The sequence below is a fragment of the Misgurnus anguillicaudatus genome, chromosome 2, assembly GCF_027580225.2.
Source record: "Misgurnus anguillicaudatus chromosome 2, ASM2758022v2, whole genome shotgun sequence".
Taxonomy (NCBI): domain Eukaryota; kingdom Metazoa; phylum Chordata; class Actinopteri; order Cypriniformes; family Cobitidae; genus Misgurnus; species Misgurnus anguillicaudatus.
In genome coordinates, this window is record NC_073338.2 from 42,105,577 (window position 1) to 42,119,208 (window position 13,632).

At 37.4% G+C, this 13,632-nt stretch overlaps 1 protein-coding gene across 2 annotated transcripts in view; it reads right to left on the minus strand.

Annotated features, from left to right (window-relative positions):
* kcnq3 (potassium voltage-gated channel, KQT-like subfamily, member 3) overlaps positions 1-13,632 on the minus strand; it is a 53,098-nt gene that overhangs the window by 16,060 nt on the left and 23,406 nt on the right. For both annotated transcript variants that reach the window (XR_012358608.1, XM_055203278.2), the window contains exons 3-8: positions 5,918-6,008; positions 5,703-5,829; positions 3,232-3,404; positions 2,478-2,651; positions 1,599-1,709; positions 1,404-1,499 (exon numbers count right to left, since the gene is read on the minus strand). Coding sequence is in view for 1 of the 2 variants with exons in the window: in XM_055203278.2 (XP_055059253.1) it covers positions 1,404-1,499; positions 1,599-1,709; positions 2,478-2,651; positions 3,232-3,404; positions 5,703-5,829; positions 5,918-6,008 (772 nt within the window). In the remaining variant the exon portion in view is untranslated. The remainder of the gene's footprint in view (positions 1-1,403; positions 1,500-1,598; positions 1,710-2,477; positions 2,652-3,231; positions 3,405-5,702; positions 5,830-5,917; positions 6,009-13,632) is intronic.

Sequence of the window (13,632 nt, forward strand, 5' to 3'; positions counted from 1 at the left end):
GCTGTGTGTTGTTGAGAAATGCCCAGGTGTGTTGTTAATAAATGCTCAGGTTTGTTGTTAAGAAATGCATAGGTGTGTTTTTAGAAATGCTCAGTTGTGGTGTGTGGTGTTGAAAAATGCTCAGTTGTAGTGTGCGTTGTTGAGAAATGCTCAGTTGTGGTATGTGTTTTTGAAAAATGCTCAGTTGTGGTGTGTGTTGTTCAGAAATGCTCAGTTGTGGTGTGTTTAGTTGAGAAATGCTCAGGTGTGTTGTTAAGAAATGCATAGGTGTGTTTTTAGAAATGCTCAGTTGTGGTGTGTGGTGTTGAGAAATGCTCAGTTGAGGTGTGTGTCATTGAGAAATACTCAATCGAGGTGTGTGTTGTTGAGAAATGCTCAGTTGTAGTGTGTGTTGTTGAGAATTCTCAGTTGTGCTGTGTGTTGTTGAGAAATGCTCAGTTGTGGTGTGTGTTTTTGAAAAATGCTCAGTTGTGGTGTGTGTTGTTCAGAAATGCTCAGTTGTGGTGTGTTTAGTTGAGAAATGCTCAGGTGTGTTGTTAAGAAATGCATAGGTGTGTTTTTAGAAATGCTCAGTTGTGGTGTGTGTTGTTGAGAAATGCTCAGTCGAGGTGTGTGTCATTGAGAAATGCTCAGTCGAGGTGTGTGTTGTTGAGAAATGCTCAGTCGAGGTGTGTGTTGTTGAGAAATGCTCAGTCGAGGTGTGTGTTGTGAGAAATGCTCAGTTGTGGTGTGTGTTGTTGAGAAATGCTCAGTTGAGGTGTGTGTTGTAGAGAAATGCTCAGTCGAGGTGTGTGTTGTTGAGAAATGCTCAGTTGTGGTGTGTGTTGTTGAGAAATGCTCATTTGAGGTGTGTGTTGTGAGAAATGCTCAGTTGTGGTGTGTGTTGTTGAGAAATGCTCAGGTGTGTTGTTAAGAAATGCATAGGTGTGTTTTTAAAAATGCTCAGTTGTGGCGTGTGTTGTTGAGAAATGCTCGGTTGTCGTGTGAGTTGTTAAGTAATGCTCAGTTGTGGTGTGTGTTGTTGAGAAATGCTCATTTGAGGTGTGTGTTGTGAGAAATGCTCAGTTGTGGTGTGTGTTGTTGAGAAATGCTCAGGTGTGTTGTTAAGAAATGCATAGGTGTGTTTTTAGAAATGCTCAGTTGTGGCGTGTGTTGTTGAGAAATGCTCGGTTGTCGTGTGAGTTGTTAAGTAATGCTCAGTTGTGGTGTGTGTTGTTGAGAAATGCTCATTTGAGGTGTGTGTTGTGAGAAATGCTCATTTGAGGTGTGTGTTGTTGAGAAATGCTCAGTTGTGGTGTGTGTTTTTGAGAAATGCTCAGGTGTGTTGTTAAGAAATGCATGGTGTGTGTTGTGAGAAATGCTCTGTTGTGGTGTGTGGCGTTGAGAAATGCTCGGTTATGTACCTGTATTAATGAAGCCGCAGGATGTCTACGTTTTTCAAAGTGTTTCTGTCTGTGCTGTTCCTGAACTTTCAAAGCAAGCCCAGAACCTAGAATACCCTACGAACACAAATAGAAACTTCTTATAAAAATGCTGATATGAAAATTCACGCTAGAATTTTCAATAGCAGGAACCGAAACAGATCGAGTTGCACTCACAGCTGGAAGAGCAAAAAACGACACACCAATAAGAGCAAAGGTCCCGGCCAGAAGACGCCCAGCCCACGTCTTTGGGGTCTTGTCACCATAACCAATGGTTGTCAAGGTGATCTGAAACAGAAGTAAAATGGTAACACTTTACAATAAGGTTGTATTTGTTTACATTAGTAAATGCATTAGCTAACATAAACTAAAAATTAGGGATGCACCGATATGGAAATTTTGGCCGATACCGATAACCGATAACTCTTTAAATTTGGGGGCCAATAACCGATATCTATAGGCCGATAAATATTCATTTTATTTTCACAATGAAAAACTTGCAGACCGCGGACATCTTGTCTTTGCGCTAGACTAGCATACTCTTCTTAAGCCCACAACACATGTCATCTTCGTGCTATGTCACAGAAAGCACCAATCAAAACTCCAGATGGCCAGCAATGAGCAAGTGAAGTGGTTCAACAAACCAAAATAATCCATCATTTATCTTCTTTCATTTATCGGCCTAATTTTGCTATCAGACCGATAACCGATAATATTAAAAATAAGCAAAATAAGAGTATTTAAAATGTCGAGTCTATATTTTAATGTGTGTTTCCTTTCAATAGGTGTGACTTTAAAAGCATGTTAAATATATTTTTATACTTGTGACTTTTTTTAAAAGTTGTAAAATATTTATTCTTTATTATCCATACATTTGTAGGTGCAGAGTTTGAGGCCGACAGGCAGATTCAACGTACAGATCTTGGATTCATATGATTGCAAAGTTTTTACAGTCATTTAAAATTTGTATTGTAAACCATACTCTTCTTTTGTAACAGAGGCATTTTGTCTCTTGTTTGATCATGAATGTATGCAAGTGCTGTGTGCATTTCTCACCAGTCCCCACCAGAGGGCGTCTGCATAGGTGTCAAAGTCCTGTGGGGTTGATGTTGGGGACTCGCCATCGAAATCTGGGAGATCTGGGGAGTTGTCATCTTTCTCAACCAGGTAGACCAGAAAGGAAGCCAAGATCAATGACAGGAAACCGATGTACCATGCTGTGATCAGCTCCTGCAAAGTCACACAGTCATTGCTGTCGTACTTGCCTGATGATAAAACAGCTTGAATTAAGCTGGTTTGCTGGGCTCTTGCTTGCTTGTTGCACTCTGTCTGTGTTCATGTGTTTTTCTTCAGAGGTTACTTGTACGCAGTATTGCTGATTAGACCTGTAACATCATCTGACACTGATATAGGATTGCTTGTGCTTGTGTGTGCCTTGTGTGCGTATAGTGCAGACCATAGCAGTTTCCATATAGAAGGGTGTTTGGATTTGTGTGCGTCTTGAATTGTCTATATTGCCCACCCCAGCGGTTTATGAGGGGTGGGAGTTTGTATGCGTGTGCTATTCACTTGACATGATTGACTGAAGTAGCACATGCACATTAATCAAAATACGTATGTTTTTTATGAACCGCAACATTTTAACCTTCCAACATTTTTTGCAATGTGGCTCTTTTGGTTCATCACTAAGACCAGCACTAAACTGGCATATACCAGAATGAATGAACATGAAAATTCATTCTGGTCTTTTGAGAGGATATTATTGATCCATGCATTTCTTACTTGTGTACATCTCATCCTGACTGTGTACCTTGCTGTGTGTGTATATTGCAGATCCCAGCAGTTTCCAGGTTCCTCCACGGCGGTCCATCCGTAGCATCCGAAGAATCTGCAGGAAACGCAAACTGCGCAGCGACGTGGCCAACACATTTCCCTGGTTACTGGTTACAACCACAGGTACCGAAGCGATCAGCACAAAGATGTCTGAGAAAACATAGAAATGACCCTTAGCACAAGGGTTTCTAAATGTACAGGGGCTCCTATAAGCAGTTGGATATTTAAAGGGATAGTTTTAAAGGGATAGTTTGTTAGGTATAAGGTGATAAAACACGTCCAGAATGAATGTGCCTAAACCAGTGTTTATTCAGTTAGACTACCCATATCTACTAAAATCATTAAAAGTATTTGAAAAAAATTCAAGAAGATGATCAAAGTTTGTTTTAAAGGAATATTCCATTTTCTTAAAAGAAAAATGCAGATAATTTACTCACCACCATGTCATCCAAAATGTTGATGTCTTTCTTTGTTCAGTCGAGAAGAAATTATGTTTTTTGAGGAAAACATTCCAGGATTTTTCTCATTTGAATGGACTTTAATAGAGCCCAACATTTAATACTTAACTCAACACTTAACAGTTTTTTCAACGGAGTTTCAAAGGTCTATCAACGATCCCAAACGAGGCATAAGGGTCTTGTCTGGCGAAGCGATTGTCATTTTTGACAAGAAAAATAAAAAATATGCTCTTTTGGACCACAACTTTTCGTCTAGGTCCGGTCCAGTGCGACCTAACGTAAATGCGTGGTGACGTAGGGAGGTCACTTGTTACATATATAAAACACACATTTGCGGACCATTGTAAACAATAAACTGACAGAAAGACATTAATTATTATCAGTTGACATACAATAACGTAGGAACGGTCCTCTTTCAACACACTTGTAAACACTGGGGCGGAGTTTCGCATTTGTCCTCTGTGACCTCTTGACGTCATGACGTATTGCGTGGGGTCAGCTGGCGCATCATGACCGGATCAAGATGAGAAGTTGTGGTTTAAAAGTGGATATTTTCCATTTTTCTTGTCTAAATGACAATCGTTTGCTAGATAAGACCCCCATGCCTCGCCTGGGATCGTTTATAGTCCCTTGAAACTCCGCCGAAAAAAACCGTCAAGTGTTGAGTTGTTGGGCTCTATTAAAGTCCATCAAAATGAGAAAAATCCTGCAATATTTTCCTTAAAAAACATAATTTCTTCTCGACTGAACAAAGAAAGACATCAACATTTTGGATGACATGGTGGTGAGTAAATTATCTGGATTTTTCTTTTAAGAAAATGGAATATTCTTTAAATAATATACACTTTCTATCAGATGCTGTAAAAATCTGATATGTTTACTCGTGACCCTGTCTGTAAAAACCCATCTAAAGTCATTTTTTGTGATTTACTGTTTGCAAAGAACATTCTGTGAAAAAATAACTTTGATATCTTTAATATCGATTGAGTAAGATCATGTCAAAGACTAAAATCAATACGAAACCAATATTTGAAATCGGGTGATTCTCGCGAAATTAGACTTATGAGGTGTCATGAAACATTTTGATAAAAAAGTAAATGCTATCAAAATAAGAAGCATACAGTAACAAACATCTCTTCATGTACTATTTTGCACATGATTTCAAAATACATCATACAAACCAATTTTGTTGTTTTGTCCACAATTAAGGGGAAAATTTTCATTACCGCAACGTGTCCATGACCGGATTTGGGTTCTTTGACATAGAAATATTTATAATTAAAAAATCAAAAAAATTAAAAGCTTCAGTGGATGTTATACTATAAACATTTACAGTAAAGAAACATGTGGTATTTGGTGATCATTGGTAAATGTAAAGACAATTATAAGGAATATAAATGTGTCCAAGACCAATTTTCTCATGCTCCACAACAATTTTCAATCATTGTTTAAGCCCTCAAGGAACAAACATTTTTAAAAAAAAATTGTCGGAAGGGACATAATTGACTGTGACACTCAAGATGGCTACCAGGTAGGCAGTTTTTATTTTTTCTCTCCAGATAAAAGTTGTAATTTTGTTTGTCATAGTACATAGACAACTTTTTAGTTCTCATTACCGAAACATGAGTTTGTAAATGCATATATTTAATGTAATATCATGTTGTGGTAAAGCTTTTTTTGATAATGATAATCTAAAAAATGTACAAAAAAATGTAATCCTCTAAAAATAATGGTTATAGTAAGTTCAGACCTTAATCTTATATGTGCAAAAAAAAATTGGCTTCAAGTGGTTTTTAAAAATTCTGATGCTAGACACCTTCTAAATCTGAATTTCGTGAGAATCACCCAATCGCAGTTTCTTGCTCTCAAAACCTTATAAGTAGACTATGAGACTTGGATTTCACAATTAAGTGTAGAGTGTGTACATTTTGTTAGGTAACTGTGTGGTTTTAATCCATGTGTGCTTTGTGAAACCGTGTCTTTTACTTACCCAGGACACACAGGGGTTTGCGTGCAAATTTGAGTCGCCCTCTCCAGCCCTTATATCGACAGCAGCAGCCAGCGGCCCATATCCTCAATGCGTACTCTCCTCCAAAAATAACGATAGTAGATGCTTCCTACAAGTGAAAAAGACATACACTTATCGAAAAAAACATTCAATCTCATTCACACATAACATTGATTGGCTATGAACAGAAGATTTACCAGAATGAACAGCCCATAAGCAGAGTCTTTCTCGTGTTCTTTAAACGTTGATAAAATCGATAAAATGAGACATCCTAAAACGATCAGAAACCTGTTGAGAAACGAGAGAATAGACCAGACTTTAAAAATTGAAGCATTAAATGAATAAAGTAAAGAATGTATTTGTAACCGATGTACTACTGTACCATTGGTTTAGCCAGTCCCCGCGTCCTAAATCACATACATACCTCCACACTATATTATATATGAAAATCAGTATGTCTGAAATCTCAGTATGATAAATATCCAGATGGTCTGCCGCTTCCACCGAAATTTCTCAGTAGGCTATGCATCGGATGGATACTTTTCTATTCCTCGAGGCCCAAACAATTGATCCCTTGTGGTTAAATTGTACTTGTTTAAAGGTGCCGTAGAATGTATAGGCATAGATGAATAACAACATATTGTGAGCCTCAAACACGATTGTTTCCTCCTATGGAAACCTCATGCATGCAAAAGACCGTTGGAAAACAGGCCAATCTCAACATAACACCAACTGTGACGTTACAGTTATGATGTACACCCCAACATTAAATTAGTTAAAGGAATATTCCATTTTCTTAAAAGAAAAATCAAGATAATTTACTCACCACCATGTCATCCAAAATGTTGATGTCTTTCTTTGTTCAGTCGAGAAGAAATTATGTTTTTTGAGGAAAACATTGCAGGATTTTTCTCATTTTAATGGACTTTAATAGACACCAACACTTAACACTTAACTTAACACGTAACAGTTTTTTTCAACGGAGTTTCAAAGGACTACAAACAATCCCAAACGAGGCACAAGGGTCCCATCCAGCAAAAAGACCGTCATTTTTTACAAGAAAAATAACAAATATACACTTTTAAAGCACAACTTCTCGTCTAGATCCAGTCCAGCGCGACCTAAAGTAAATGCGCAGTGACGTAGGGAGGTCACGTGTTACATATATAAAACGCACATTTGCGGACCATTGTAAACAATGAACTGACACAAATACATTAATTAGTATCAGTTGACATACAACAACGTCAGAACGGTCCTCTTTCAACAAACTTTTAAACACTGGGGCGGAGTTTCGCGTTCATCTTCTGTGACCTCTTGACGGCATGACGCATTGCCTGGGGTCACGCTGGCGCATCACGACCGGATCTAGACGAGAAGTTGTGCTTTAAAAGTGTATATTTGTTATTTTTCTTGTCAAAAATGACAATCGTTTTGCTAGATAAGACCCTTATGCCTCGTTTGGGATTGTTTATAGTCCTTTGAAACTCTTTTGAAAAAAACTGTTACGTGTTGAGTTAAGTGTTAATTGTTGGTGTCTATTAAAGTCCATCAAAATGAGAAAAATCCCGCAATGTCCTCCTCAAAAAACATAATTTCTTCTTGACTGAACAAAGAAAAACATCAACATTTTGGATGACATGGTGGTGAGTAAATTATCTGGATTTTTCTTTTAAGAAAATGGAATATTCCTTTAATGCTATATGCTAGCATTTAAGCTGAAGTTCTACTATTGCCGTTACAGTTACCTTTTGCAGGTCCATACTGAAAAAACACAAACTTACCACTCAGAAATGTCCATTAAAGGAATAGTCTACTCATTTTCAACATTAAAATATGTTATTACCTTAACTAAGAACTGTTGATACATCCCTCTATCATCTGTGTGCGTGCACGTAAGCGCTGGAGCGCGCTGCGACGCTTCGATAGCATTTAGCTTAGCCCCATTCATTCAATTGTACCATTTAGAGATAAAGTTAGAAGTGACCAAACACATCAACGTTTTTCCTATTTAAGACGAGTAGTTATACAAGCAAGTTTGGTGGTACAAAATAAAACGTAGCGCTTTTCTAAGCGGATTTAAAAGAGGAACTATATTTTATGGCGTAATAGCACTTTTGGTAGTACTTCGACTCGCCTGAAAAGTCCGCTCCCCTTCTCACTCTCATAATGGGAGAGGGAGGGTGTTACTGCGCCGAGTCGAAGTGCTCACAAAAGTGCTATTACGCCATAAAATATAGTTCCTCTTTTAAATCCGCTTAGAAAAGCGCTACGTTTTGTTTTGTACCACAAAACTTGCTCGTATAACTACTCCTCTTAAATAGGAAAAACGTTGATGTGTTTGGTCACTTCTAACTTTATCTCTAAATGGTACCATTGAATGAATGGGGCTAAGCTAAATGCTGGCGAGGCGTCGCAGCGCGCTCCAGCGCTTGCGTGCATGCGCACGGATGGTGGAGGGATGTATCAACAATTCTTAGTTGGGGTAGTGACATATTTTAATATTGAAAATGAGTAGACTATTCCTTTAACAATTTCCAAACAATTGATAATTCCTCGAATTCTGTATCTTTGTCTGATACAGGCTAAGACATAAGGTCGGTTTACACACACACACACACACAGCTACTCGAACGAGCTGCTCTGAGAAACAGCCAATAAGAGCAGAGCTCAACATTAATATTCATGACCCTTTCAAATAAGGTAATAGTAGACCATTTCTTTCTGGGGGCAAATCCTACAAGTGTAAATGGGCATCTCTGGATAATTTTTGCACTTTATAAAGTCACATACCTTCTATGTAGATATCAGAGAACAATTTAACATATTATTTCAATGCATTCTTTGGCACCTTTAACAAGTTTTTTTTACAGTTGTTGTACATAACAGGTGAACAAACACACGGGTCACATGACAATCAAAACATGGTGGATGTAGAATGACCAGAATGCATATACTGCACCTACACATATGTTACTGTGTTTGGCTGGTTGATGTACTCCAATAAACAGATACCAACATAAGTTGATATTACCACAGAGCCATATAGTTTATTCTTTTCAGTTTACAACTAAGACTGTGTAGACGGCATCTGTGAGCACAGCAGGGTTGCGTTGTGTTTTCAAATCCGATCACACTGCCGGGGCTTATTTCTGCGATAACAACCTGCTGCCTATACATAATCCCTTACATATCAGTTGGTTCACCTATTCAAATGATGTTCACTTAACACTGTCTGTAAAAATGGTCAAAAATGGTCCCTAGCTGTCTTCCTACCTTATACATTAGTACCTCAAAGGTAGCCTGCATTTTGATACCAAATACATACATATCTAAATGGTACATATTATGATCTTTTTAATATAGCGTACTGCCAGCTTAAGACAATTTTGTTGGGCATTTTTTCTAACAGTGTACATGCAAAAAGTATTCTATGTACCCTCTAGTGTGCAAACAGCCCAATGCTAGTGTCAATGTAACATAAATGCTCAAATTGCAAAAAAGGCTTATTTTTCACTCTTTGCTACACCTGGATCGCACTTAAAAAAAAAGTCTTACCATCTGCTTCCAAGAAATCTGCCTATAACGCTAACACGTCGGGCTGTGTCATTGCTTTTTTGCACTGCTGTCAATCACAACATCGAGGGTGTGATATGCAACTTTCATAAATTGATTATAAGCACGCTCTCGCTCCTTTTGCTAAAAATAGCTAAAAATGGAAAACAGGTTTTTGTTAAAATATCTATAAGCCGCTTTTGACTCTGTGCTTTTGTAAAAGGATTTTTGCAGCACTTAGTAACATGAAAAATAAATACTGACATGACTGAATTCTGCTAAGGACGTCAACATTTATATCAGGGTGTTGTTGTGTAGAAAGTTAATGTTTCATTGTTTTAATGTTACAGTTATTTACAATATACTGTATAATATTGTGCAATATACCACTTACGAAAATTAACCATGTTTTTTATAGTACCCATGGTTTTTGGTGTATTGATTAAAGGGTTAATTCACCCCAACATGACAATTTTATCATTAATCACTTACCCCTGTGTCATTGTAAACCACCAAGTCCTCCAATTGTCTTCAGAACACATTTTGTAGATATTTTTTGACAAAAAGGCTTGTGACTGTCCCATAGACTTCAGTTTGATTTACAATTCTTTTCCAAAAAAGAACCAAAGGCCCATGTTTTATCAGTAGCTCAACAATAACATTATGAAGCGACAAGAACACCCCCGTGCGCAAAGAAAACAAAACAAAAAATTCCTTCAACAATTTGTTCCCCTCCTCGGACACTCAGTTCACGACCAGAATACGGCGCATGCTGCTGATGTGATCTGCTGGCAAGTAATGTGTGCATTTATACGGGCTGTTTAAAAGGCACCTATTTCATTGCTAAAAAAATACGTTATTTTGTGTATTGTTTGGTATAATACAATTTGTTTGCGTGGTTTATGGTTCAAAAACACATTATTTTCCAGACACTGTACATTTTTGTAGCTCCAGATATCCTGTCTTCCTGAAACGCACTGATTTTGTACAAAGCTCATCGATCTGAAAAGTTCTGTCTCTGATTGGCCAGCTAATTTGTTCGTTGTGATTGGTCTGAATACCTCTGATGTCAGCCGAAAATGTGACGCTCCTTACCATGGTTGAAAGATTCCCTCACAATGCAATGCTAACAGGAGTTAATTTAAAGGCTGTGAGTCCGAATCGGGAGGAATTATGATAATGTCGGAGTTGTCAACATCACCAATGCCAGGAAGTAAACTGTTGCCCACAATCCGTGTGTTTGTTGTAGTCCAAGAAAAGAGATTTACGTTAAAGACGACAACTTGCGTCATCGTTTACTTTGGAGTTTGTACCTTTTGCATATTGTTAACATGTACTAATACACACTTACACACTACAGGAAATGTAAAATCCTGAATCGGACGATAGCTGCTTTTTAAGTATTGTTTACAATGTTTGCATAATGGCTTTAATAAAAAAAGGAAGAAACAAGAAACATTTGCAACTGTTTTAGCAGCATGCACCATAGTCTGCTCATAAACATGCACTGAATGATCAAGGAGAAAAACAAAGTGTTGAATAAAAATTTTCGTTTTGGTTTCTTAGCGCACAAAAGTGTTCTCGTCGCTTCATAATATTTTTATTGAACTACTGATGGTTCATGGACCTTTTTGGCGATGCCTTTCCTTCTTTTCTGGGAAAAGAATTGTAAAGTCTAAGGGACACACAAGCCAGTCAAGTTTTTGTTCAAAAATATAAAAAAATGTTCTTATGGTTTAGAACGGCACAGGAGTAAGTGATTTATGATAAAATTTCATTTTGGGGTGAACTAACCCTTTTACATTTGGCAAAACCATGGTTTTACTGCAGTAACCATGGTTTAACCATGGTTTTTGCAGCACATACATGGTTATTTTGTGGTAACCATGGTTTAACTATAGGAGGAACCATGTTTTTTATTGTAGTAAAACCATGGTAAATTTCGTACACTGTCAAAAATAAAGGTACAAAGCTGTCACAGGGGGAGTACCCTCAAATAAAAGTCCTAATATGTACCATTTAGGTACAAATATGTATCTTTGAATTGCCAATATGTACTTTTGAAGTACTAACATGCACTCTTTGGGTACAAAGGTGTATCTTTTTGAAATTGTACTGTCCCAGTGACAACTTTTGTACCTTTATTTCTAAGAGCGTAAGGAACACTATTAATTATACTGTGTGTGACTGTAGTCTGTCTCTGATTATCTTTTTTAAAACTAGGACTAATTTAAATGATTAAATAATTAACTACTAATTCATTTCAACACTTTCAGGTGACTCAACTTTAAATCACACCCACCCATATTTGCTGGTACTGTAAAATGCATAAACATAAGTCAAAACGAATACAAGGATGTCAAAAAAGGGCTAGACTTTTATTATATTAAATCTTTTGTTGCTATGGATACAATAGCTGAATCATGATAAAATTGTATTTCTCTGAAAGGCCTGCTATAAACAATCACTTCACCAGCAGAGGGGGTTGGTCTATACACACACGCATACATGTAGAGACAAATACGTATTGTATACACACACAGAACATCAAATCTCTAACATATGCTGAGCTTGTACATTTTTTTTTACCATTGGTAATCAGAAACCTGACCGTATACTCCACTTACATTGAATTTCTCCTGAATTTCATGCAAACAATAGTACACGCTCACATTGTCCCCATCAAAGGTTTATCGAATCATGGATGTTTAGGACCAAATTTGACTTCTTACGCAAATACTCAAATTATTTAATAAAAAATGTCCTTTATAATTTACTCGTTTTGTTGTAAACTGAATTTGTATTTAATAGATCACAAGATTTTTTCATGCTTTTTGTGTTGCCTTGTATTTTTTTATATAAATACAAGAATATTTTATTGTAGCTAGCACGCACGCACGCACGCACGCGCACACACACACACACACACACACACACACACACACACACACACACACACACACACACACACACACACAGGTTTCCATTCCATAGACGTAATACATTTTATACCATACAAACTGTATATTTTATTCCCCTAACCTACCCCATTCCCTAACCCCAACCATCACAGAAACCCTTCTACTACTTCACATTTTCAAGATACATCATTCTGTTTGATTTATAAGCTTGTTTCCTCATGGGGACATCAAAATGTCCCCACAAGGTCACAAAAACACTGGTATTCCTATCTTTGTGGGGACAGTTGGTCCCCACAACGTGATAATTACCAGGTACACACACACACACACACACACACACACACACACACACAGACTTACTGACTCAGTGACTCACATACTTCCTTTATTATTTTCACTCCATTTGTCAATTGACCTGTTGGCATCGTAACTATGGTTTCACATTTGTAGGTTATATCTCTGCTGTTTCCATGGTTACATATACTCTTTTTATACACACACACACAACACACACACACACACACACACACACACACACACACACACACACACACACACACACACACACACACACACAGGTACATGCTCATGCTCAGCATCTGGTCTGCAGTAAAGGCTTTTAGCATCCACCACACTAATATCATCTAATGCTCACATCTCTCTCTCTCTCTCTCTCTCTCTCTCTCTCTCTCTCTCTCTCTCTCTCTTTAAGATTTTCTTTAAGAGCATCTCCAGCCTGTTTAGTGTGTTCAGACTCAGAGTATAAATGCCGTCTGCACGGCCACAGCTCCAGCATGTAATTATTTTTTTAAATAGATTAATTGCATTGTTGCTACAGTAGGAGGCACTTTCTCAGTTATCGACTTAACCTTGGTGAACAAAGCCACTTACAGCAGCTTAAATTTTCTGACACTTGTGACCGGCAGCCAAGACATACAGTACCTTATTTTTTTAAGAGGATTCTATGATTGAGAAACTGATTTATTGTATATAAACTAGGGATGCATAACCATTAATACACTGTTTCAGCAGTACAGTAATAACATAAACAAGTGGCTGTCGTGGTCCGCACGTAACTTCCAGTAAACTCCGCTAAGAATAAATAACAACAAAGTTCTTTAAACCTAGTTTATTTATATAACAAGCAAAAAACAACACATAGATTAGGAAACCAAAACATTTGTTATTTTCAACGAGGCATTTGTTCAAGAGATCAGTTTAGCAACTAGTCAGACCATTAAAAAAACGAAACCAGAAGTAAAGTTCGGATCCAGACGTGTATCTCGTCAGCGACGTGCGTCTGATGAAACCGTCTATAGCACAATAGAAGTTTTTGATTACATCATATATGTGCGTGTGTGAACTGTGTATAATAACTTTGTATTGATAAATGCACACACATGCATGTATATATGTAAGAAATATTTACATGTGTG